The 27,454-nt window shown below is 43.7% G+C and overlaps 1 protein-coding gene across 3 annotated transcripts; it reads left to right on the forward strand.

Annotated features, from left to right (window-relative positions):
• The first annotated feature begins 11,549 nt into the window (after positions 1–11,549).
• On the forward strand, positions 11,550–27,331 carry SHISAL2A (shisa like 2A). 3 transcript variants are annotated; one of them, XM_042997183.1, is made up of 3 exons: positions 11,550–11,931; positions 17,307–17,446; positions 27,053–27,331. In XM_042997183.1, exons 1-3 carry the CDS (start codon positions 11,750–11,752, stop codon positions 27,274–27,276), a joined length of 546 nt encoding a protein of 181 aa, XP_042853117.1. In that variant the 5' UTR covers positions 11,550–11,749; the 3' UTR covers positions 27,277–27,331. The 3 variants fall into 3 exon arrangements, 2 of the variants coding, with proteins under 2 accessions (XP_042853117.1, XP_042853118.1); XM_042997184.1 differs by having other exon boundaries at positions 27,068–27,331; XR_006221427.1 differs by lacking the exons at positions 11,550–11,931; positions 17,307–17,446 and adding an exon at positions 25,701–25,788 and having other exon boundaries at positions 27,068–27,153.
• Positions 27,332–27,454: the final 123 nt, after the last annotated feature.

Below are 27,454 nucleotides of genomic sequence, written 5' to 3' on the forward strand. Positions count from 1 at the left end.
CAGGTCATAGTCTCATAGTTCGTGAGTTCAAGCCCCACATCAGGCTCTGTGCTGACAGCTCAGCCTGGAGCCTGCTTCCGATTCTGTGTCTCCTTCTTTCTCTGCCCCTCCCCTACTCGCACTTTGTCTCTCTCTCTCAAAAATAAATAAACATTTAAAAAATTTTTTAAAAATGAAAGTATCTCCCTCGTTTTCTATATCTCACTCCCTGGAGGTAAGTAAACACTGTTAGGAATCTGGTACAAAGACTTCCTAATTTTTTTTCTATCAAGCCAATCATTATTGCCCAGTAAGAACGCACTGACCAAAAGTACACTACAATAACAAATAGGCAAAAAATGTGAAGAGATCATTCACAGAATAATGTAGATGGATAATAAGGATATGAAAAGATGCTCAGCCTCATTAAAATTGGAAAGATTTTTTAAATGATAATACTCATAGTTGGTAAGGATGTGGGGAAATGGGCATTCATAGTAACTGTTGGTGGGACAATGAACTGACATAAGTTTTTGGATGGTGATTTGGCAGTATCTTTTAATTTTTTTTTCTTTACTGTTTACTTATATTTTGAGAGAGAGAGAAAGACAGAGTGCGAGTTGGGAGAGGGCAGAGAGAGGGAGACACAGAATCTGAAGGAGGTTCCAGGCTCTGAGCTGTCAGCACAGAGCCCGACGCGGGGCTCGAACTCACGAGCCGTGAGATCATGACCTGAGCTGAAGTCAGATGCTCAACTGACTGAGCCACCCAGGTGCCCGGCAGTGTCTTTTAAAACAAAATGCTCATGCCCATTGATCCATCATTTCTCATCCTAGAAGTCTCCCCAACTGTGCAAATATATATGTACAATAATATGTATATTTACTGTTCAAATAGTGAAAATTGGATGCACCTCTATGTCCATCAATATGATCTGATAATAAATTAGTGTACAAATCCAAATAGTTCACTAATACAGTTCTTAATATGAATGAATTAAATTTTTGTCTTAAAATATTTTTAAGATATCTCTACACCCAACGTGGGGCTCAATCTTACAACACTGAGATCAAGAGTCACATGCTTTACCCACTGAGCCAGCCAGGTGCCCCAAAATGAATGAATCAGAATTCTATATACTACCATAATAAGTTTTCGAAAAGCAAAAAAAGGGCAAGTTGTAAAACAGAATGAATACACGTGCGCACACACACACACACACACACACACACACACAAGCCAGTAGAGGGGCACCTAGCTGGCCCAGTCAGTAGAGCATGCAACTCTTAATCTCGGGATTGTAAATTCAAGACCCATATTGGGTGCAGAGATTACTTAAAAAATAAAATCTTTTAAAAAATCCACTGTAAGCAAGCATAATATTTTTATCAAAAATTTCAATGTTAAGTAAGAGGGAGAGAGGGAGGGAGGAATATAGACCAAACTATTAATGGTGGTTGTCAATGAGCGAGTCAGGGCAAAGAGGGCATAACAGGAATCCTTCACTGTCTTTGTTAAGTATTTTTGTAATGTTTGAATTTTGTATATAAAATATGTATTTCGCTTTTATATAAATATCAAAAGAGGCAGCTAAAAACTGAGGTGATGAGCAAAGTCACCGATCAGTAATTCACTGGCTAATAAGAATTTCATGTCCACTTCTCCCAAGGTCACTCTTCTAGAAGGGAGACTCAGATTCAAGTCCTGACTGTGTCCCTGACTCATAGACTAAGCAAATTGTTCCCTCTCTGCTGTCTTCCATTTTGCCACTGGACAATGAAAGGGTTGAACTGTGCTTACAGTTTTTGCAGTGTCCCTTAACGGTCCTTCTCAAAAAGTTACCCAGAATAAAAGAAGGCTCTCTGTAAGCCGACCACAAGTCCCTCTATCGTGGCCTTCAAGCCTGCCTTTACACAACACACCCTGCTCCAAGTTCCAGGTCTGCATATGCCGTGCACATACACACACGCAACGAAATGCAGCAATCAAAGAAATGTTTGTGATGGACACCTCAGAACCACATTCTCTTCTCTGCCCCTCCCCCATGGGCTCTTTCTCTCTCTCTCTCTCTCTCTCTCTCTCTCTCTCTCTCAAAAATAAACATTGGGGCACCTGGGTGCCCCTTTCCCATGCTCGCTCTCTCTCATCTGATTGTTGGTTTCATGTTGGTTTCAAGCTCAGGTCATGATCTTGCAGTTCGTGGGTTCAAGCCCCACATCAGACTCCACACTGTTGGCGTGGAGCCTGCTAAGGATTCTCTCTCTCCCTCTCTCTCTGTCCCTTCCCCACTCACTTTCTCTCTCAACATAAATAAGTACACTTAAAAAAATGTTTTTTTTAAAGAGTTGCACACTCTACTGACTGAGCCAGCCAGGTGCCCCCAGAACGACATTTTCAGTGGATGTCTCTCTGGCTTATCCTGCTTAGCCTCTTAGCCACATCTGACACTGATGACTACACTCTTCTCCCTGACACATTCTCTGCTTTCATGCCACTATCTTCTCTTGATTCCACCCCAATCTCTTTGAGTGCTTTTTCCTTTCAGTATCTGTTAATGTCTCTTCCCCCTGCCCACTCCTTTGCTACTGGTCTTCTTTGGAGTAATAGGCTGGTCCTTTTTCTCACACCATGTACTCTTCTGCAGCCACCTCATTGTTTCTCATGGTTTTGACCACCACCCATGCTCTCTTGACACCCAAATCTCTACCTTGCATCTACACTGGATAGATATTATTCACCTATTATTCACTTGCCTACTAGGCATGTCTACAAACGTTTCAGTTCAACATGTCCGGAACTAAACTCATCATCTCTCCTGGACACACCTCTCTCCCTTCCACTCAGCCTTCACAAATCCCCAAAGCCTTTCCATTCACACACCACTCGCTCACTATAGTATTATTGTTTAAGTGACTGCCCTCCCTTCTCTCCCGAGCACAGTGCCTGGCTCTTAGTATTACATTTAATTATAAGGTAAACATTTTGAGCACCAGCTCTGTGCTGTCAGTTTCCCCCAGAAATTTAGAGTCCAGCTGAGGATTTTGTAGTCCCAATTAGACCTTCATTCCTAGGCTTTATCAGCTTTCTGCTGTCCCCACGTCCCCTCGAATGTGCAAGAGTCCCAGAGGAAAAAAAATCTCACTTTAAATCCTTATCAACTGTTACCTTAATCATCATTGACTAACCAGTATCTGCTAACAACTTAGTTTTAAATTAATCCCTTGGTAAATCAGCTAATACTTGAGTAGTTAATATTTGATTTTCTACTTACACTTTAGTTATCTTCTAACTCTTTATAAGCATTATATTTTATCAGGTTTTATCTTATCACTTAGTGGTTTAGCTATTTGCCAAGCCTTAATTATTAATCAATACTTAGTTGGCATTTGACAATGTCTAGAGACATTTTTTGTTATCACAACTAGGGGATGGGTACTATGGGCATCTAGTGGGTAGAACCCATGGATGCTGCTGAACATCTATACTGCACAGAACTGTCCATCACAACAAAGAATTATCTAAAAATGTCAATAGGTTAATAAATCCTGGTCTGGGGTATTGCAGAGCAGGAGTCACAATCCCAGCTCTGCTGCTTAGCAGCTGGGTGACTCGTGAACAAAGTACTATACCTTGCTGGGCCTCAGTGTCTCCCTCTGGGATATGGGGGATATTAATAGCATTTAATGCATAAGCCTATTATGATGATAAATGCTAATACACCCACAAACCACTGAAGTACCTGATACATAGTAAATATTCAGTAAATGATAGTTCTTCTTGTGGTTATTTAAGTTTATTGTCTCCATTTAAAAAACAGGAAATTGAGGCTCAGAGATGGGAACAGACTTGGCCAAGGTTAACAGAAAAGGCAGTTCCAGTCATAGGGTTGACAAATGTCACTAAGAATCTTCTGTAAATAAATGCTGAAGTTTTCTTGTGTGTGGACCTAACACGAGACACAATCCTTGTTCTCAGCAAAGTGGAAGGAAAGGGAGAACTAACCTTTCCCAAGTGCTCATGTACCTCTATCTCATACCTATGAGGTCAGTATTTTGACTTCCATTTTACAGATGAGGCTAAGTAAGAAGTCCAAATTCTCCCAGGAAGTCAATTGCCAAGTATTGATAGGCTGATCCGGTACCAAAGTCCTTGCCTCTCCCTAGTCTCTGTTTCCTGGACTCTAATGACACTCCAGCTAGGATAGAGAGGGGCAGTTAGGATTAGAGACATGATCCTAGAAGAAGGCAAGACATTCACTCCAGGGTGCAGAAATCCTAGAGTAAATTCCAGGAGTGGCTGATCTCAGGCTGAAAAAGAATTGTGAACATGAAAAATGCTTACTAACACGTGAAGAGCTGGACTCATGTTGAGACCAGAGAAGGAGGTAGGCAAAGGCAGTGTTTCCTTGAGTTTTGGGGATTAACAGACCTGGGACAAATCCCAGCTGGGCAAATACCAGGTTGGGATTTAAACTACTCAGGTGAGTAGTTTAACTTCTCTGAGGCTTGATAGATATATTGTCTACATATTTATATATAAAATACCCATACTTCAGAACGACTTGTTCAGTTATTAATTCCTCCCTTGAGGTACAGTTGACCCTTTATGGCCATGCAGGTTTTAAAGATATGCAACAGAAGGGACAGGTGGGAGTTAAAATCTGGCCTGAACTCTAATTACCCAGCCTTACCTTTGGCATGGAGCTACATCAGGCCACGGGAAAGGTCACTTTTTTCCTAATATGCGCAAAGGAACAAAGGCAGTGCAAAGCAGCAGTCCTGCCTTCTAGAAGACCCTAGGCCAACTGCAGTGAAACTAGGGCTGAAGCAGGCACTACCTCTGTCATAGAGGAGCTTGTGGTCTGAAGCTGTAATTGCCAAGTGAGATGATGACACATGGAAGGTGCTCAATGAATGGTACATATACAGTCAGGACAACAGATACTGCAGAAAAGTACAATGTCCTGAGAGTTGGCCACAGAAAGGCGTCCAGCAGAAGGGGTTATTTCAAGCCTGGCCTTGAAAGGTGGAGAGGATTTAGATAAGTACAAGGGGGGGAACTACATGAGCAAAAACTTGGGAGAGGGGGTTCCTTTCCCGGGTCAGACTGGTTAAATCGGAAGCTTCCTATAGGAAAGAAGAGGCAGGTATAGTTGAAGAGACAGGGAGAGTTCAGATTTTAGAGGTTCTGGAATCACTGGGACAACTCAACAGATCAAGTGAAGCCTTCAGAAAATCTGTTAATCCAATGGGAGAAAGGATAATCTTTTCAAGGGATGATTTTCAGAACAACTGGATATCCACGTATTTTTTTTTATAAATAAAAAATTTATTTATTATATTTAAATGATCTCTACACCCAACATGGGACTCGAACTCACAGCCTTGAGATCAAGAGTCGCATACTCTCCTGACTGAGTTAGCCAAGTACCCCTGGATATGTGTATGTAAAAGTGAACTTCAACCATTGCTTCACGCTACACATAAAAACTAACTCAGAAGCATAAACATAAAACTTCTAGAAGAAAACATATGAGAAAATTTTTGCTATCTTGAGGTAGGCAAAGATTTTTTTTTAATTTTTTTTAATGTTTATTTATTTCTGAGACAGAGAGAGAGAGAGAGAGAGAGAGACAGAGCATGCGTGGGGGAGGGGCATTCAGAAAGGGGGACACAGAATCCAAAGCATTCTGTCGGCACAGAGCCCAAAGCGGGGCTCGGACTCACAGATCGAGAGATCATGACCTGAGCCGAAGCTGGACGCTCAACCGACTGAGCCACCCAGGCGCCCCGGCAAAGACTTTTTTTAGATAGAACACAGGAAACACTAATCTTAAAAGAAAAAAAGTGATAAATTAGACTAAAATTTTAATTTCTGCTTTTTGAAAAATGCATTTAAGAAAATGAGAAAGGAGGGGCACCTGGCTGGCTTGGTGGGTAAAGCATACTACTCTTTGTCTCTGGGTTGTGAGTTCGAGCCCCATGTTAAGTGTAAAGATTACTTTAAATAACTAAAATCTTTTTTTTTTTTTTTTTTGAGAGAGAGAGAGAGAGAAAGCACATGAGCAGGGGAGGGGGAAAGGAAGAGGGAGAGAGACAATCTTAAGCAGGCTCCATCCATGCCCAGCATGGATTGCTACGTGGGCTCCATCTCACAGCAGTGAGATCATGACCTGAGCCGAAATCAAGAGTCAGTCGCTTAACCAACTGAGTCACCCAGGCACCCCTACACCTCAATAAAGTTGACTTTAAAAGAAAAAAACCCTCAAGAGCAGCATCATCGTATAGCAATAAAAGAATTGAAAGGAACCTAAATGTTGAAGAAAATGGATAATCAATCATCACATATTCACTAAATGGAAAACTACATAGCAGCAAAATTGGATGAACCAGATTGAGCATACACATCAGTACAAAGTTTACAAACACACAACTGAGTGAAAAAAAAAAAAAAAAACAGGTTCCAGAAGAATACATGCAGTATGATTTTTATTTAAAGTTTTATCACAAGTAAAGCAACTCCCTACAATTTCTCAAAGATCCATACTTACGTGATAAATGCATGAAGAAGAACATGGGAATGATAAACACTAAATTCAGGAGAGCAGTTATCTGGGGGAAGACAGGGCAGGCAGGAAGGAGTACACAGGGGGCTTCAAACAGGACTGATCAATGTTTGTATTTCTTAAGCTGAGTGGAGGGTACATGGGTGGTCCTTATACTATCCTTTATGTTGTTTAATGTGTCTTAACAAAAACTCTACACCTGGAGTCAGGAAAGAGTTTGGCTGGTATCAGGAGCTCTGAGCCTAGGTCCCAATTTGTCCCTGGATGTCATTTGTCCCTGGATGTCATCAAAGTGTTCCACTGTGGTAAAGTCACTTGTCTCAGGATGAGACACAAGAGCATCATTATGGACAGGAAAGGAAGGATTCGTACTGGGCATCAAGGGGGAGGCCCTGAGAGGAACTGGCACTTAGAGGGAAATAATGCACCTGTGCCTCCTTCCTTTGCTTCTCCAGCTGCAGTGAACTGCAAGCTGACCCCAGAGCTCGGTGGGGGCCCGAAGGTGAGGATGGGGGTGTGTAGGGGATGGGTTCAGGGCGAGCACAGCTGCAGGAAGCAGGGCAAGGGGAGAGGGGTGCTCGACACTGCCCGCGGGGCCCACACGCGGCTGAGCCCAGCAGTGAATACTCAACCTCAGGTTGCACAGGGCTCTCAGCCGCTGCTGACTAAGGTCACCGCACTGCGTGGCCCACCCCAGCGAGGGGCCATTTCTTTCTAGAGCCTCTCTGAGGGGACTGGGTTCCTGGAGCAAGGGTGCTGAGGTCTAGGGGCACTGCTTTGAGAGCCACGCAGGAGAGGCTTCCAGTTATGGCTCACTGGGTGCCAGGGGACACACGCTTCCATCTCCAGTAATATAAACTACTGCCCTAATGTACTGCACAGGCAAAAAGTGACCGACCTAAGGTCACACTGCAGGTGACTGGAACTTACTCCTTGCATATAGTTGGGCAAGCTACTTAACCTGTTTGGGTCCAAGGTGTGGTGTGTGTATCTGTGTATCTGGAAGACACCATACCAAAGTATTTGTTTTGTGTGATGAGATTATGGGTGATTTTTATTGTTTCCTTTAACTTATTATAATTTCTAGTTTGTTGTTTTATAATGAATATGTGTATATTTTGTTATTTAAAACTGGGAGAGTAATAGTACACAGGGTTGTTGGGAAGGTTAAAAGAGAGGATGAAAAGCACAGAACACAAACTCTAGATTACAGTGTTTTCTCCATAAATGTGAATTCTCCCTGCTCACCCTTCCCTCCTGTATTTTCTTTCCCTTGTGGTATTAGAGACTCTGGTCCCCAGACCTCAGCTGGGGAGGAAGGAATTGATGGAAGGAGTCACACTGGCTGTGTGACTTTGGGTAAATCACTTAACCTCCCTGAGTTTCTTACTTTGCAAAATGGGAAGAATAACACTGATCTCAAAGGAAGTTTTCAAGGACTGTATGACATACAAGATGGAAAACTTCCTGATAAGTGCCTGCAAGAAGAATAAGACTGTATGACACACAAGATGGAAAACTTCCTGATACTTAGTAGGTCTACAATACGTGCCTGCAAGAAGAATAAGCATTACAGTAGGAGGTAGGCCAGAAAAACTAAAGGATTTTAGCATATGGTCCACAGAGCCCAGGGGGTCCACGGTTAGAGTTCAGGGCGGGGTGGGGGGGTGGGGGGTAGTCTATGAACCTGGAATGAAAAAAAATTACATCCTGTTTTCACTAACCTCTAACTGGAATTTAGCATTTCTTTCTGTCATGGAGGTAAGGAACAAGCCACAGTACTATTTATCAGTACCTGTGACTTTGTCACCAATAGAAATCCTAGATAGTTTTGTATTGCATTGCAGTAGCAATATCTTGAAATACTATTTACACTCATTCACCACCTCAAAATTACAATAGTTAATAGACCAATCTCTAGATCTTGCTTTTTAATATTTAAAAAAGACACAAAATAAATATTTCGATAATGATCCTATATAACTAGTATTCTTGTTATCCTAAGTAATTTACTCTTTGTAGTTAAAAATATTCTTCCAGGAGCGCCTGAGTGGCTCAGTCGGTTGGGTGTCCAACTTCGACTCAGGTCACAATCTCACAGTTTGTGAGTCCGAGCCCTTTGTCGGGCTCTGTGCTGACAGTTCAGAGGCTGGAGCTTGCTTAGGATTCTGTGTCTCCCTCTCTCTCTGACCCTCCCCAGCTCACACTCTGTCTCTTTCTCTCCCTCAAAAATAAATAAACGTTAAAAAAATTTTTTTTAATAGTCTTCTGAATGGGGGGGGGGTGGTCTATAAGTCTTCATCAGACCACTAAAGGAACCCTTGGATAAACAGACACGTTGATCATGTTTATTAATGCCGGGGCCATTGACTGCTGTGTGACATTGGGTTTGTTATTTCTCAGGGGCACAATCATCCCTGCTTGGCTCATCCCACAGGGTTGTTGGGAGGAACAAATTAATTCTTGGCTGGAAAAGTTTTCTGGAAACTGTTGGCAGCTTCACAATTTTCCCAAAAGTCAGAGTACAGTCCTTTTTACCTTTCAGTTAAACCTCTCTCCTTTCCACAGGATTCCACTCCACCCCCTTTACTTTCCATCTGATAAATAAAGAGGTCAAAGTGCACCTTCATTAGGGTATGCCATCCAGCTCCCAGTTTGCAGAGATCCATAGCTCAGTGTAAATGTTTTCTGGGGGATAATAACGATTCCCTCCAGTTTTCACATTTGACCTTATAGTGACCCTTGAGGACACTACCCCTTCCAAAATTATTCTTCTGTCCTTCAGATGGTGACCCCTCTGTGGCCATGGTCCCTACATTTCCCCTTTCACTGCTCTGTCCTATGATCATCTGTGTGACTCCCCCACCATACTGTGTGTTTCTCAAGGGCAGACCCAGATCTGACCCCCTCAGGGATTCCAGTGTTCAGGTCAAAAGCATGGCACACAGGGGCACCTGGGTGGCTTAGCCGGTTAAGCATCCGACTTCAGCTCAGGTCATGATCTTGTGGTTCGTGGGTTTGAGCCCCGCGTTGGGCTCTGTGCTGACAGTTCAGAGCCTGGAACCTGCTTCAGATTCTGTGTCGCCCTCTCTCTCTGGCACTCCCCCACTTGCCCTCTGTCTCTCTCCCTCTCAAAAATAAATAAACATTAAAAAGCATGGCACACATTAGCGTCTTAGAAGCTGGCCTAGATGAAGAAAGGTGACCTGAAACACAGAAAAACCAGGGAAGGAGTAGAGCTAGGGCTTGAACCCAGGTCACCTGATGCCCATGATATATCCCCCATATACCCAAAGCAAGGGATGGAGGAACTGAGGAGTTTCAAGGCATCACAATAACTATTTCCTCCTCTACCCACTCCTGTGAAAAATGAAAAGAGCTAAAGATCTTGTAATCTTGAGTTAGCCCCTGCTCATCTGTCCAGTGGGAGGTGTCAGATTCAGTGGCTTTCAAGCCTTTTTGACCTGATTCAAAGTAAGAAATGCATTTTACATTGTGATCTGGTCCATAATGCATACATACATACATAACTGAAAGAGACATTTTATGAAAGAACACTTAGTTTTACTATCTGCAGTGCACTTTTTCTATTCTGTTCAATTATTATTATTTTTTAAAGCTTGCTGTGACTCAGTAACTGGTGATATGCCCCACAAGTCTTTTTCAACCCCGATACCACGTGTCTAGCTGAATGGGCATGATTCGCATATAAAATGGGACAGCTAAAGCTCAGGAGTCTCTAGTCCTGGATCAATGTGATTGGGCAAAGCTGTGTAACTCTCAGAGCCTCAGTTTCCCCAGTGTACCCTGAAAGGACAGACAGGCAATTCCTAAGGGCCACATATGGCTCCTTCAGTCTGTGGTCCCCTGATCCTAGTGAGAATGCTGCTCTTGTAATCTATAAATAACTTCTGAGAGTAGAAAGGTGTGTTGGCTTTGCTTTCCTGGCAGGGGCGGGGGTGGGAGGGTTGGGGGGGTGGAATTATAATTTGGGACATTGTGTAGCTCCCCTGTCCTAGGCCAGTATGGCAGGGAGTCTGATCAGGGTGTGAACAAGTCAGTACATAAATGAGCTGCTCAAGGAAGGCAGAGACAGGCAAGGAAGTCAGAGGATGAAGATATTTAAAAGTCCACTGGAGGGGCACCTGGGTGGCTCAGTCAGTTGAGTGTTGGACTTTGGCTCAGGTCATAAATCTTGTGCTTCATAGGTTCCAGCCCCCAGTCGGGTTCTGTGCTGACAGTATGGGGCCTGGAGCCTGCTTTGGGTTCTGTGTCTCCCTCTCTCTCTGCTCCTCCCCTGCTCGCTCTGTCTCTCTCTCTCAAAAATGAATAAACCAAAATGAATTTTTTTTTTTTTTTAAGTCCACTGGAAAAGAGGCTCACTGGAAAAGAACAAGGGCTTGGGGACTAGACAGACCCACGTTAAAATCTCAGGGCTTGAGGACTGGGGGAAACGACCTCTCTGGCGCTTAGCTCTCATTTATAAAATGGGTTTGAAAATCTCTGGCCCTCTGGGTTGGTGGACGGTTAAGTAGTGTACGAATCATCCCATACTGACGGTACTGAGGGGTCGCGGAGGCGCGCACTAGCCTGGAACTGCCCTGAAACTGCCGGCGTCGAGCACAGTGCCCAGCACCAGGCGGGTGCCCAAGCGCCAAGTGTGGAATCCACGGCGGTGGTTTCCATGCCCACCCTGCCACCCTGGACTTGTGTTGTCTGAGCACCCAGCACCCCCGTGCATAACCTGGGAACGCAGCAGGGCGGGTAGGGGAAGTGCGGCCACAGACCCGCGCCCAGGAGGCTCCCCCGGGCTGCTCCCACCTCCCGGCTCCGCCGGTCGCCCTCCCATCCGGCCCCCCCAACCCCCGCCCCGCGCTCGCGCTCGGGCTCCGGGTCCCGCCCCGCTTCCAGCAGCTCTCCACTCCCACCGCTCCTCCGCCCTCCTCCTCCCTCTCCTCTTCCTCCTCCACGCCCCCTCCCGTTGCGCCCGTCCGCGTACCAGGCTGCCTCTCTGGGTCCTCGGGGAGTCTAGAGCTCTAACCGCTGCGTTTCCGCGCTTCTCGCCGCGTCTCTCTCTGTCTCGCTTCTTCTCTCCGTTTCTTTCTCCCTCAGTCTCTGTCTTTCTCAGGCTCGGTGCTGTCTCCGTTCGTCCCTCGCCCAGCCGTCTGGTGGCCCGAGGTGGCAGCGGGCCCGGCGCGGGGCGCGATGAGCGGCGCCTGCACGAGCTACGTGAGCGCCGAGCAGGAGGTGGTGCGTGGCTTCAGCTGCCCGCGGCCGGGGGGCGAGGCGGCCGCCGTCTTCTGCTGCGGCTTCCGCGACCACAAGTACTGCTGCGACGACCCGCACAGCTTCTTTCCCTACGAGCACAGCTACATGTGGTGGCTCAGGTACCGGCCGGCTGTGGCCCTAACCCCAGCTAGAACCCCACTCCAGCCCTAGCCCCTTCGCCGCACCCTCGGCCCAGCGCGGGCTAAACCCTGAGCCCTCACCCAAATGCCCACCCCAACATCAGCATGGACCCCACCGGCCCTTTAGCCCCTCAGGCCCAATCCTGACCTTTGCTCTCATCCCGTCACCAACCCAACTCCCTCAGTAACCTCTTCCCCCATTCAGATCTAAGCTTGAACCTCACCCCAACTCCATCCCTACTCCCAACGTCATACTCCACCACCCTCAAACCAGCCCCAGATTACATACCAACCCTCTTCCTGACACCACACTCTCTTCTCCCACAATCACTGGAAACCCAAACTCCACCCTCATTCAAATGCAAACCAGGGTCCCCATCCTAACATCAGCTCGACATCATCCCTGACTTTACCCACTCTGCAATACTGATCACCAGACCCAACCTCCCCCTGAATCCTCCAGGCAACCCACCTCAGCTCTTCTTCCCAACCCTGACTCCAAACATGGTCCAGCCCTACACCCAGACCTCAGCCCTAATCCTACTCCTCATCTCATACTATATCCCTAGTCAATCCCAGCCCAGTCCAGGTTCAACTTTCTTCCCCCTCATATTTACTTATTCTTTCAGCTACCCCTTACTGAGCACTTAGTTGTGCCAGGCCCTGGAGTGGGTACTGGGGATGTACTCCACTCCCGAGCTAAGGCAGAAGACCAAGGAATTAGAGATGCCTCCAAGTTCATCAGTGGCACAATGCTACAGCAGAAGCCAGCTCAGGCTATATTAATAGAAGTATAATTTGGGTGGATTCCCACTCGCAGGACCTTAGTTTCCCTGCCTGTTCAGGGGAGGGGATGGGTAGGACAGCACTGACATTCCTGGAGCCTAAGTGTGGTGCTGAGAGGGCAACGGGTCTCGGTGTCTCTCTGTCTCTAAAGGCCTCACCCAGAAAATAGGACGTGATCCTGAGCCTGCTCTGGAAAACAGACATCAGCAAAAATGGCGTGGGCCATCTCAGTAGATAGTGATTTTTTTCTGTTCCTGCAGGTATGTGACCGGAGGCTGCATACCCTCTGGGTGGGAAAGGACAGTCTGCTGCAGAACCCATTCTGAGCCTCTGTCTTTGCATCTATCAAATGAAGAGCATGATAAATGATTGCCCCAATTTCTGACTTGGACCAAATGAGATAGAGGTGAAATCAACTTGGCATATGCCACTGACAATTACAGATACCACTTTTTCTAGACCGATTAATCTATAATTCTGAAACCATTTTCAGATGGCCAAGTTTTCTGATCCTGCACATTTGGCTGCTGTCTGTAACCTGAAGAATTATACTAATTTATTCTCTATTCCCCCATATATTCATTCATTCCTTATAGCCTTTGCTTTGTGCCTGGTGCAATGCTAGGCAATAGTGACCCAGAAATCAATTATTCCCTGCCCCCGAGGAGCTCATAGTCCATTCAGAGAGATATGTCATGCACCTAGAGTATAACAATGGAGGATTTGCTGAAGACTGAGTGTACTTAGCACTGAGCTGGGTGCTGAAATATGGCAGTGCTGACCTCCCTTTGAGGTATAGAGACAGTATAGAACTTTGGGGATGGTTAGAAGGCTGTCCAAACCTTGGCTCTGCCACTTAATAGCTATGTGAATTAGGGCAATTACCTCTGAGTGGTATTTTTTTTAAGTTTGTTTGTTTGTTTATTTATTTATTTATTTATTTATTTATTTATTTATTTATTTATTAGTAATCTCTACATCCAACATGGGGCTCGAACTCATGACCCCAAGTCACACACTGCTCTGACTGAGCCAGCCAGGCGCCCCTCTGAGTCTCTTTTTTCATCTTCAAAATAGCAATAGGAATACCTATCTCGTTGAATTTTTGTGAGGATTTAGTGAAATAAAATAATGCAGGTGGGAGTGACTAATACATATTGCAGATGTTCAGTAAAAGGAGGTTTCTTTCCCTGGTTCATAGGTAGGGAAAGTGAAGCTTGGAGTATCGAAGTGAATTGTCCAAGACCATCTAGCAATGTATTGGCAGACTGAGGTTTAAAGAACAGTACCTAGGATCAACCGAGAGTTAGATGAATTCACACATTCACAACCCTGGCACATCTTTTCTCCAGTTTACAGATGAGAAAACTTGCAAGGAGCTGAGTTCCTATCTGGGAATGCCCTAGTGAGAGCAAGTGGCAGAGCTGGGATGAAAACTCAGGCCTGTCTGGCCCCACGACCAGGTCTGTCCTGTGGCACAACTGTTTAAATCTAGCCTGGCTTTCTCATAACCTGCTCTACTCAGATCATTTGAAAAGATACTCACTGACCCTCCAATTCTGTGACCTCAAGAGCAGTTGAAAGGTTTAGCGTGCAGGGCTGACTCTTCCTAGGCTTGGACATAATGTGGTTCATAAACATCACAGACAGTTGCAAAGTGGAGGAGAGGAACTGAGGGTCCCCAGGACATCTAGGTAATCAGTGTACTCTAACCCCTGAAACAACCCTCTGGTGTGCTCCACAGAGCCCTACCATAGCAGGGTGGAGACCTTGTTCGGCTCTGGACTCCATTTGGCCTTTTTCATGAAAGTTGGCCCTCAAAAACATAAAAATCTCCAGGTAAACAACTGTTTCCTTGTATAGTGCTCAAGGAGAATTGCTGTCTTTAAAAGTGTGTCTCAGGAAGTGAAGACTCCCTGTGGAGAAGCAGCTGGTGCTATCACATGTCTGGTCCACTTTCCAAACACCTTCTATCAGTAGCTCCTTTTTTTTTTTTTTTTTTAACCAGAATGTGAGCCAAAAGGCAGCAGCCTTGCAGCAGGACAGAACTGGGTGTCAGGCACTGGATATACACCACGTCATTTAATCTTTATGGACACCTGGTGAGAAAGGAACCTTTACAAATAAAGAAAATGAAGGTCAAGAGATGCAGGACTTTGCAGTTTACATGTGACAGAACCCAGATGTGAACTTAGAACTGCCCGACTCAAAAACCCTACCAAATGTTAGACTACCCCTCCAATTCTTTCCTAGAGGACACAGTGTGATCTTTCAGACTTGTAGATCTGTGAAATCCTGCAAGGCTAGCAGCTCTTCAGCTTCCCACCCAGGGCAGGAAACTCCAACTTCATTGAAAAGTGTGCTTATCCAGGTGTTCTTCACAAACCTGTGCAATAATAGAGAGCTTACCACCTCTTGAGGCAGTGCATTCACCTGGGCACAATGCTAATCATTTGAAGTTCATCTTATACCAAGCACAGATTTCCCCCTTAGAGCTTCCCCTGGCATTCCTGACTCTATCCTTGGGGGCAGGTTCCTCTGTTCCCAGACAGCCCATCAGGGACAGTGCCCGCTCCCTAACTGACTGCTAATCTAGGATGTATTCCCCCAGCTCTCTCACCCATTCTTCAAAGGGCCCTACTTTTATTTATTTATTTATTTATTTATTTATAAAATATTTTTAATGTTCATTTATTTTTGACAGACAGAGACAGAGCATGAGCAGAGGAGGGGCAGAGAGAGAGGGAGACACAGAATCTGAAGCAGGCTCCAGACTCTGAGCTGTCAGCACAGAGCCCAACGCGGGGCCTGAACTCACAGACCGCGAGATCATGACCTGAGCCGAAGTCGGACACTCAACCGACTGAACCACCCAGGCGCCCCAGGACCCTACTTTTAGAGGTGGCCACAGATGTCCCATGGAAAGTATAGGGTCCCAACTGGAGCACAAGCCTTCCTTATAAACAGTGAGCATATCTCAAAAGAGGAAATAATGTTTAATTAAAGTACTTATGAGAACCAAAAGGTACTGCATGTTCACTGTGGAAAATGTGGAAGGGACAAGAGAAACAAAAAAGGAAAGAAATCATGGGAGATCAGGTGTCTTAGCTTGGATTCCCCCCAAAGACTCAGATACAAGAATTTGAGGTCAAGTAGTTTATATGGAGAGGCATCCTAGAAAACATCGGTAGACGGTGGGGGAGAGAGGCGGGGAAGGGTAGGAGCAAACAATGGTGTGTCACCACTGAGGGTCACAGGAGCTTCAACCTGCTGAACTCTGCCAGCCATTGCAGAAATTATACCTCAGAGTCATCCCACCTGAGGACCAGGAATTATATACCAGTTTATATACCAGGGTATATAGGGAATATATGCCAGGGAATCTGTATACCAGGGTATTTATATACCAATTTCTGTCAGTCACTGGTTGTGTGCTGATGGGAGAAGGGAGGCATTAATTTTCCTGTACTTATGACCTGCTTGATGTACAGACGAAGACTGTTCTGGCCCAAGAAAGCTTTCAGGCAAAAGGATGCAGATGCTGGCATTTGAAACTCTGGCCAGAATATTCTATAATTATAAGACCAAATGGGACATAGACAGGACATCCACAGCCTGCACTACACCCAGAGAGAGCCTGTTAGCAATTTGATGTATTTCTACCCGACCTTACAGATGTATAATTATGTAAATGTTTATGTTTATTTAAGTTGGCATTATGCTATATATTTAGTAGTGTGTCCTAGTCTTTTCACTTAACATTTTCCCATCAGAATTTATTCTTGACCTTAAATAATATTTGAAAATATGTTTTTAATGGCTCTATATGATTCCACTGCAGGGTGTTCAATAATTTATTTAGCCAGGGGCACCGGGGTGGCTCAGTCTGTTAAGTGTCCGACTCTTGGTTTCACGTTGGGTCATGATCTCATGGCTTGTGGGTTCAAGCCCCGCATCTCAAGAGCAGAGCCTGCTTGGGATTCTCTCTCTCTCCCTCTCTCTGCCCCTCCTCCCCTCCCCCAAAATAAATAAATAAACTTAAAAGTAATAATTGACTAAATAATTTATTTAGCCATGGTGAGGTGAAGGAACAGCAGTGAGGAGATATTCTAGATGTGGAATCCACACCAGTGCAATGACCCACTGGATGGTGGGTCAGAAATTACTTTGAGTCTGGAAGGACCGCTGATTTTTAACTAAGGCTTACTCTTTGTCTTGATTTTTTAAGAAACAGCATCGTGGGGAGGGCTCTTTAAGACCATCTCCAGCTCCCTGGGGTGGAAGCAGGTTGAAGAAAGTAGGGAGGGAAGGCGAACAGAAGAAGGGGAATACATACTGAGTCCCAACTACGTGGTTGCACTGAAGCATGTCATGTTACATGTATGGTGAGTACTTGGCGTATAGCTAATGCTCTTTCTCATGCTTAGGTGCAGAAAGTCTAAGACAAGTAGAGACAAACAAAAGCTGAAGCCAGTTGATTCCTATAATATCTACAATACTTCACATCTAACAGGCTGCCTCCCAAGTCCCTTCCCGACACTCAGCTCCCTTCTGTCTTCTCTCCCCAGTATTGGAGCCCTTGTGGGCCTGTCCATAGCAGCAGTGGTTCTCCTGGCCTTCATTGTCACTGCTTGTGTGCTCTGTTACCTGTTCATCAGCTCAAAGCCCCACACGAAGTTGGACCCAGGCTTAAGCTTACAGCCTACAGGTAAGAAATAGGCCTCAGGATTTCCGTGTATTGAACAGGCTAGCACCTTTATAGAGGGGAGATATTTAGAAGTGACGTACGAAATATTTGCTTCACGAGTGTTCCTAGAATATCCTGAAGCAGCAACACATTTTTTAAGAGGGTCATGATCTGAACATTTTCATCCGAAGCTCTTCATGTGCTCAATGTTTATCAAAATAATTTGATATAGTCAGGATTCTATTTGTCACACAAAGATTAATCCATCTTGTGGATTTGCTAAGATAATGTTTTCATTCTAGCCTTAGAAAGTGAAAACTGATTTTAATATTGTCCCAAAATAGAATTAATAAGAAAAACTGAGTTTGTTCAGAAATTAAATAGTTATTTTTCGATAATCTGAATTTTTGGACTACCCCTTCCTTCATTAGCACAGGCCATCTAGAACCTCAAAGGCCCCCTGCCCAAAAAACAGTATTGCTTTTTCATAAGTCTTTATTGCACACATTTTTACGACCTCTGCAAGGTACTATGAAAGATACAAGTCCCTACTGGCAAATGATCTTTCTGTATAGTTTGGCAAACAACACTCAAAAGAGTATTATTATCTCCACTTTACAGATGAGAGATGAGAGAATCGAGGCTAAGACAGATTAGATGACTTAACTCAAAGTGTCACAGCCAATAAATGGTAAGGGTGAGTGGATGCCTGGCTGGCTCAGTTGGTAGAGCATGTGACTTTTGATACTGGGGTCCTGAGGTCAAGCCCCACGTTAGGTGGACAGCCTACTTTAAAAAAATAAATTAAAAAAAATTTTTTAAAAGGTAAGGCTGAAATTCAGCTCATGTTTTTCTACCTTGAATCATGCTCTTCTGCCCACCCAAACGAGAGTAGATTTGAATGAGTGCTGAGTTAGCAAAGTTGTTGGTTGGGTAAAAGGAGGAAAGGCATTCCAGGTTAGAGTAAATAATGGGTAAAAGTGTGTGGGCAGTTCTGAGTAAGAGCTATGCAGTGACTGGTTCATTTATCACGGGGCCCCATAGGAAATAAGGCCGGGCAGGACCTGAGGAATTTAAGCTAAGCAGAAGCAAGGGCGGCAATTATCAGGGACGTAGAAAGGTGCGGAGTAGCTAACTTTCAGAAGAAGATAGAGGGTTTTTTCAGTTGTAAAAGATTAATTTTCCAACTTAACAACTTGTGCAACAAACAACAGCACAAGAACCCTTCTCCGATCCTGATGACAATGAATAATCCTGCTGCTGCTGAGCAATGAAAAGCAGAAGGGATGAGGGTGGAAGGATTCTTCTGGCTCCCCTTGTAGTCAGGAATACGGGAGGCAGTGGCAGGAAATAGGAAGAAAGCCCTGAGCCTAGATCCAGACAGCTCAGGGAGACCAGAGACAGCCCAGGCTTCAACTTTTCCAGAGAAAAATCAGAGAAGTTAATGAAAGGCATGAAAGAAACTATCTCATGAGATATAGCATGTATGTAGATAGGAAGGCTCAATATCATAGACATATCAGATCTTTAAAAAATTAATCTATAAATAAAAATCCCAACAAAGTGTTTCATGGAATTTGTCAAATTAGTTCTAAAATTAATGTAGAAGAGTAAAGGGAGAGACTAAACAAAACAATTTTGGAAAAGAAAGAAGAGGGGCACCTGGGTGGCTCATTCAGTTGAGCATCCGACTCTTGGTTTTGGTTCAGGTCATGATCTTATGGTTCGTGAGTTCAAGCCCCACATTAGGCTCTGTGCTAACAGCTTGGAGTCTGGAGCCTGCTTTAGATTCTGTGTCTCCCTCTCGCTGTGCCCCTTCCCTGCTCACACTCTGTCTCTCTCTGTCTTAAAAATAAATAAACAGTAAAAAATTAAAAAAAAAAAAAAGGGAAAAGAAAGAGACGAGGGACTTACCCTATCAGATAACAGACATCTTAAGAAGATATATTGTCTGCTTGATATTGGCACAGCAATTGACAGACAGAATTAGCAATGCAGTGCTAATTTGTACATTTGCCCCCCAGGGACATTTGGCAATGTCTGGAGACATTTTTGGTTGTTCCAACTGGGGAAGGTATCTCTTGAAAGAGACCAGGGATGCTGTTAAACATCCTACAATACAGAGGACAACACTCCACAACAAAGAGTTATGCAACCCAAAATTAAATAGTGCCAATGTTGAAAAACCCTAGATTAAAAAAGAGTCCAGAAACAGACTGATTAAAATGTAGGAATTTGAATTAAACACTTAAAAAATTTTTCTTAAATAAGGGAAAAATTGGCAAATTTGCCTTCATCAAATCCAAATAGACATGAAATAAAAATAAGATAAAAGTGGGGTGCCTGAGTGTCTCAGTCAGTTAAGCGTCCAACTCTCGGTTTTGGCTCAGGTCATGATCTCACAGTTTTGTGAGTTCAAGCCCTGTGTCAGGCTCTCCACTGGCAGCATGCAGCCTGCTTGGGATTCTGTCTCTTCCCCTCTCTCTCTGCCCCTCCCCTGCTCATGCTCTCTCTGTCTCTCTCAAAATAAATAAATGAACTGAAAAAAATTGTTTTTAAAAAGACAAAAGACATTATAAATAACATTACAAAACAAGTGGTGGACTGCAAAGTTATTAGAAACATAAAAATAAATACACACATATAGACAATCCTCATTATTCACAGATTTGATATTTGTGAAATTGTGTACTTGCTAAAATTTATCTGTAACCTCAAAATCAATACTTACAGTGTTTTTGAGGTCATGTGTGGATGTGGACATGTGCAGAGCAGCAAACAGTTTGAGTTGCCCATCACGCACATACCCAGCTGAGGTTAAACAAGGCTACTTGTTTGCCTTCTTGTTTTCAGCTCTCATACTGTAAACAAGTATATATTTAGTGCCATGTTTTTTGCATTTTTGTGATTTTTGTTAATTTCACTGTTTAAAATGGCCCCCAAATATAGTGCCAAAGTATTATTGTCTACTGTTCCTAAGCATAAGAAGGCTGCTGTGCCCTGTGGAGAAAACACATGTGTTTTAAACTTTGTTTTGGCAGGAGTTATAATGCTGTTGGTCATGAGTTCAATGTTAATGAATCAACAATGTATATTAAATAATGTGTTTTCAAACAGAAACACACACAAAGTAAATTCATGTATTGGTCAGATGACAAAACTGTTGTGACCAGAGGCTCACAGGAACCTAACCTAGCATTTCCCCAGGAGCAATGATTCAGTATTCATTAATTCAGTGTTTGTGATGACTTTATAGAATATAACTACTGCGGGGTGCCTGGGTGGCTCAGTCAGTTGAGTGTCTGACTCTTGATTTTGGCTCAGGTCATGATCTCGTGGTTGTGGCACCAAGCCCCGCATCAGGATCAGCACTGACAGTACAGAGCCTGCTTGGGATTCTCTCTCTCTCACTCTCTCTCTCTCTCTCTCTCTCTCTGCCCCTCCTCTGCTTGTGCTCTCAGTCTCTCTCAAAGTAAAGAAACAAATTTAAAAAAATAAATGTTAAGAAAAGAGTATAACTACTGTGAATTATGAGAATCAACTATATATAAAGTAGAGGTGAGGTTGATATCCAGAATATACAGGCACATCTTTAAACAAATGAGAAAAACATAATCTACAAAAAAAGAAATTCAAATGCTCAATACACATGAAAAGATGCTCAGCCTTACTAATAATCAGAAGAGTGCAGTTTAAGAATGATGTAACTTTTATTTATTTTTTTTTATTTAAATTTTTTTTTTAACGTTTATTTATTTTTGAGACAGAGAGAGACAGAGCATAAACGGGGGAGGGTCAGAGAGAGGGAGACACAGAATCTGAAACAGGCTCCAGGCTCTGAGCTGTCAGCACAGAGCCCGACGCGGGGCTCGAACTCACGGACCATGAGATCATGACCTGAGCTGAAGTCAGACGCTTAACCAACCAAGCCACCCAGGCGCCCCATGATGTAACTTTTAAAAACAATTACATTGGCGGGGCCCCTGGTTGGCTCAGTCAGAAGAGCATGTGACTCTTGATCTCGGGGTTGTGAGTTCAAGCCCCACATTGGGGGTAGAGATTACTAAAAAAATAAATAAATAAACTTAAAAAAATCAATTACACTGGCAAAAGTCCAAAAATAGATCATATTAATAGTGAGAAGTTCAGGTGTGAGGAATTGATCCTGTCATATGCTACTGGTAAGAGAATAACTTGGACAACCACTTTGTGGAGCAACTTGGCAATATCTATTGAAACTAAAAAAAAAAAAATAAAATATATATATATATACACACACATCCTATACTCCATAATTCCACTGTAATTATCTGCCTTAGAGAAATAGTTGCACTAGGAGGGGCTTGTAAAGATAGATCCATGATAACTTGTTATAATTAGAAATAAACTAAATGTCCATCAGTAGAGGAATAATGAAATATGATATCACAGTTAAAAGGAATGAACTAGCTCTAAATACACTATCTCATTTGCTCTTCAAATAACTGGGCAGAGCACAGATCTCATTGCTATCCATTTTACAGATGAGGATTTTACAGACTGAGGCCCAGCGTCACCTAGTGAGTGAGTGACAGAACCAACTCAACCTCCACCCTCCTTCCTCTCCTTATCCCTGTGCCATCAAAGGGAAGTCCTCACCATGTGCCAGACACTGAAACTTTATGTGCACTCTCTCATCTAATTTTCCCAAATGGGTTAATGATTGTCACCCCTTTTACAGATGTGAACACCAGGTATTAGAGAGGTTAGATGACTGGCCCAAGGATTTACAGCTTGTAAACTGTAGAACTGGAATTCAAATACATGTGTCTTTCTGCCTCCCAGGTCCTACTCTTTCTGTGTTGCCAGGCCAAGTGTGTGAGGTGTTCCTGCTTGTGACCTGCTTCTCTTACCTCTCCTTGTTTTATCCCCCAAACCTTTCTGACTCAAAGGAGATATAGTTCATTCTTTGGCCGTGTGAATGAAAACCACCCTCCTACTTTTCACTGCTCAGCCACCAGGTAGATTATTCAGTCCCTAGGGTTTGAGGCAGTTGTGTTCTTGCTTTTTGCTTCTTCTTCTTCTTTTTTTAAGATTTTATTTTTGAGTAATCTCTATACCCAATGTGGGGCTTGAACTCACAACCCTGAGATCAAGGGTCACATGCTCTAACAGAGTGAGACAGCCATGCACCCCTTGCTTATTTTTAAGATGGAAAATGCATTTCCTGACCTTTTATTAAGTGATAGCTTTCAGCTCTCTCTGCATTTTGCCCAAACTCAGCTCTTAGCTCCTCCCCTTCTTCATTAAGTGCTATGCTCTCCTTCCTCTGAATACACAGTGTTTAACCAGGAGCTTCTCATTTCTCCAGCATCTGAGACAGTTTAAAAAAAAAATTTAATGTTTATTTATTTTTGAGAGAGAGACAGAACATGAGTGGAAGAAGGGCAGAGAGAGAGGGAAACACAGAATCCAAAGTAGGCTCCAGGCTTTGAGCTGTCAGGACAGAGCCCAACACGGGGCTTGAACCCATGAAATGTGAGATCATGACCTGAACTGAAGTCAGATGCTTAACCAACTGAGCCACCCAGACACCCCATCTGCATCTGAGACAGTTTATAAGTCCACTATCTTACATTCTTCAGAGCTTTACCCTTCACAAAGAAAGACTTTTCACTTCTGTCTCCCTCTCTGGTAGGACATGTGGAGAGATCATCAGCCCCATTTTACAGCAGAAGGAACCAAGGCTTAGCCAAGGGAAGTGAATTAGCCAAGTCCACACAGCTAGTGAGCTTGTGTTGCTGAGGTACCAAGCCCAATCTTCCAGACTCTAAAGACTATGATTATTGCACTGTATCTTGGGGCCATGATATCTGACTATGGGGACACAGCAGTGTAGGGAGTGAGAACCTTAGTAAGAGCACAGTGGGAATGGACCTGAGTTTCTGAAAATAGGTTCTTTCTGCTGCTCAGGCATTCTGTACTATCCCATCACACCCACACCAATCCCATCACCCAAACTCAGGATGCAACAAAGACTGTAACTTTCTTACTCTGGTACTTTGTGAGGAACTAGCTTGATCAGAAGGGTGACTGAGTTCCTACTGTTGTGCTAGGTGCTATGCTTTAAACACCTTATCCCATTTAACCAGCTCAACTACTCTGCCAAGTGGTTATTATCAACCCTATTTTGCAGATGAGGTGAATGAGGTAAGTGTAGAGGTGATATTACAACCTAGGTACGTTTAGTAAGAGACAAAAAAAAGGGGGGGAATGAGAGACAAGAGTTCAATTTTCCCTCTAAAAGGTGTTGGTGGGAGATCATTAATCAGCCATTCTCATCATCCATCAGCTTGGTGTTTTCATAAAGTTAAACATACACTTACTATATGTATTAGTTTCCTACAGCCCCTGTAACAAATGACCGCAAACTTGGTGGCTTAGCATAACAGAAATGCATTAATTATCTCACATTCCAAATCAGTTTCACTGGATTGAAATCAAAGGCTCCAGGGGAGAATCTATTCCCTGCCTTGTCCAGTTTCTGGTGACTGCCAGCATTCCTTTGCTTGTAGCTGTATCACTCCAATCACACACTCTACATGTTTCTTCACATCACTCTGCATGTGTCCATCTTCCTCTGCCTTTCTCTTATAAAGGCAGTTGTGTTGGCATTTAGGGCCCACCCAGATAATTCAGGATAATATCCTCATCTCAAAACCCTTAATTCAATCACATCTGCAAAACTTTACCATATAAGGTAACATTCACAGGTTCCAGAGATTAGGACCTGATATCTTTGGGGGCCACCATTCAGCCCACTATACCATACAAATCAGCAATCACACTCCTAGGTGTTTATCCTAGAGAAATGAAAATGTATGTCTGCACAAAGCCTATACATGAATGTTCATAGCAGCTTTATTTGTAATTGATGAAAACTAGACACAACCCAGATGTCCTTCAATGAGCAGATGGTACAACTATACAATGGCACATATGCAGCCATAAAAAGGAATGCACTATTGATATGCACAACAATTAAATGGATCTCAAGGGTATTATGTCGAATAAAAAAAGCCAATCTCAAAAGGTGGTATACTATATACTTCTATTTATATAACACTTCTGGAATGACAAAATTATAGTAATGGAGAAAAGGTTGGTGGTTACCAGGAGTTAGGTTTAGGAGGAAGGTCTGACTATAAAGAGATAGCATGAAGAAGTTTTTTCTGTGGTAATGAAACAGTTCTTTATCCTGACTGTGGCAGTGATTATATAACTATGTATGTGATAAACTTTGATAGTACCATACACCAAAAAAAAAAAAAAAAAAAGTACATATAAAAACTGGTGAAAATTGAACAGGATTTGTAGTTTAGTTCATCATATTGTATCCATGTCAGTCTCCTAGTTTTGAAGTTATTCTGTGGTTATTTAAGATTTTACCATTGGGGAAAGCTAGGTGAAGGGTAAACTGCAACTCTCTACTATTTTTGTAACTTCTTATGAGTCTTAAATTAGTTAAAAAATAGAAAGGTCAAAAGAAAACAAAGGAAATCTATTGGCTCTGTGGGTGAGAAGTCCAAAAGTCAGGTGGGCTTTCTGGATGGTTTGAATAGAAGTTCACTATGTCCTTAGGCTTGTGTCTCCATCCTCTAAGATTCTCTCGGCTCTACCCTCTATTTTGTGTTGGCTTACTCCTCAGGCTGACTTTTCTTATGGTAGTAAGTTGACTACCAGCAGTCCCTGGGGCCACTAGCTTTTTGTTTCCTTCTAGCCAGGAGAAGAAAGAGGGAACTATCCCTTCTTTCAAGGGGGAAGGTGTGAGCTCTACTCTTACTGGACCATTAAGGTCATGTGTCCAACCCTAAACCAATCACTGTGCCCAGGGAAATGCTATGCACCCATTGCCAATTCATGTGGCAAAGGAATGGGATTACCCGATTGGCTCAGACCACCCAGGCCCCACAACTGGAGCTGGGATGGGGCCAATACCACCCAAATATAATTGCTATTAACAGGTGGGAAGAGGTGGGATGTATGTTAGGTAGCCAACTCCAATGTCCAATACAACCTCCTTCTTGAAACTCACTCTTCCCTTAGTTTTGAAGGCATCATTCTTCCTGGACATCCCCCATCGATGGGTCTTTTAAACCATAGGTGTTTTCTAGACAGATAAGGTATAAAATGTCATCCCAAGCAGAAGAAATAGCATAAGCAAAAAACCAGAGATGTTAAGGAATGAAACTGTTTAGGGAACAATGAAAACCTTGGTAACCCAAAGTGTAGAATTCTTAAGGGAAGGGTGAGAGTAATGAAGCTAAAGAGAAGGGGGATTGGGCCAGTATATGAAGAGCCTTGAATACCACCCCAGGACGCAGGTAATGGGAAGACATTGAAGGCTTTTGAGAAAAAACAGTATGTGGACTCACTTGACTTTAGAAAGCTCTCTCTGGCCACAAACTAGAGGATAGATTGGAGGGGGTCTAACTGGAAGCTGTTCCACTGGTCTAGGAGGAAGAAGATGAAAGCCTGACTGAGGGTGGTGGCCTTGAAGATGTAAAGAAATGGGTGAATATGGAAGATGGTGATTGGTGGAATCTGCAGGACTCACATTTCTGGCTTGAATACTTGATACACTTTTTTTTTTTTTTTTTTTTTTTTTAGTAATCTCTACCTCCAACATGGGGCTCGAACCCACAACCCCAAGATCAAAAGCCACCTGCCCTACCAACTGAGCCAGCCAGGTGCCCCTGAACACTTGATGCACTTTTTATTCAAAAAAGCAGGAATGCTCAATTGTGTCAAATGCTCCTGATAAGTCAAGGGAGATAAGGATTTGTAAGTGACCATGGGATTTAGTGACAAAACATTTTGAGGCAAGTTGGGGGAAGTACCTAAGTCAATTACAGCAGAATAAGTCATGAATGGGAAATAGGGAATACTAAGGCCAAGCGAGCCTCCTTTCAAGTTCATATATAAGAAGAGAGAATAAAGCAGTAGCTGAAGAGAGTCGTGAATCTATTCTTAAAGAAGAGAATAATGTATCTTTTAAAATTTTCCAGCACTTCTCTGCATGCTAGCTATGTAGTCAGCCTGTATCTTCATCTATAAAATGAGTTTTCAGTAGTACCTATCTTATGGGTTTATGGTCAAGGTCAAGTCTTCATTTTTCCTAACAATTGTTTATTGTCCTTCTCCCCGAGTAGACTTTAACTTCATTAGAAACACTGATAGCTCGGGGCGCCTGGGTGGCTCAGTCGGTTAAGTGTCCGACTTCGGCTCAGGTCATGATCTCACGGTCCGTGAGTTTGAGCCCCGCGTCAGGCTCTGTGCTGACAGCCCAGAGTCTGGAGCCTGCTTCGGATTCTGTGTCTCCCTCTCTCTCTGCCCCTCCCCTGTTCATGCTCTGCCTCTCTCTGTCTCAAAAATAAATAAACGTTAAAAAAAAAATTAAAAAAAAAACAAAACACTGATAGCTCCTAGTGAATGATGTAGTATGTTGTTAATAAATATTTGTTAAGCAAATGATGAATTTAAGACTATAAGCACAGTCCTACCCCAGGTAAGCACTCAGGGAAGTTAGCCAGGGTGTATGGGACCGTGGGGGAGGAAGGTCTGCATGAGGAAACCCCATACCTTCAGCCTGCTGTTTTCCAGACCCCAAGGAGGAGGCACCCCCTGACTGCCAAGGTGGGAATACAGGCAATTTGATGGAAGTGCCAGGAGTGAGCGCTCTTGGGCAGAATCACCCTTTCCTGAACCCACGGCTGGACTGCATTGAGGAGCAGGCTATGGACCCCAAGTGCTTTCTCCAGCACTGCTTCATGGCCACAGTGACTGTCAGCAACATTCCAGGCAGCCCTTAGGAGGCCCCTGTCCCAAATCTAGACCCATGTGGACCAGCCCCATAAACATCGAATAAATGTCTCTACATCATCCTTTTCTGGAGCCTCTTTTCCATGAAAGGTGGGGGTGGGGATGATCAAAGGGACCTTGGAGCCCGGTGGGATACATGAGGGCTTTCCCCAGAAATCCCACCCAGGC

The sequence above is a fragment of the Panthera tigris genome, chromosome C1 (genome assembly GCF_018350195.1).
Source record: "Panthera tigris isolate Pti1 chromosome C1, P.tigris_Pti1_mat1.1, whole genome shotgun sequence".
NCBI lineage: Eukaryota > Metazoa > Chordata > Mammalia > Carnivora > Felidae > Panthera > Panthera tigris.

Bases quoted from the DNA above. Each gene is read 5' to 3' on its own strand.
- SHISAL2A (XM_042997183.1), top strand. From the start codon at position 11,750: ATGAGCGGCGCCTGCACGAGCTACGTGAGCGCCGAGCAGGAGGTGGTG. The intron at 11,932-17,306 runs GTACCGGCCGGC...TTCTCTCCCCAG, and splicing joins AGCTACATGTGGTGGCTCAG to TATTGGAGCCCTTGTGGGCC. The intron at 17,447-27,052 runs GTAAGAAATAGG...CCATACCTTCAG, and splicing joins CTTAAGCTTACAGCCTACAG to CCTGCTGTTTTCCAGACCCC.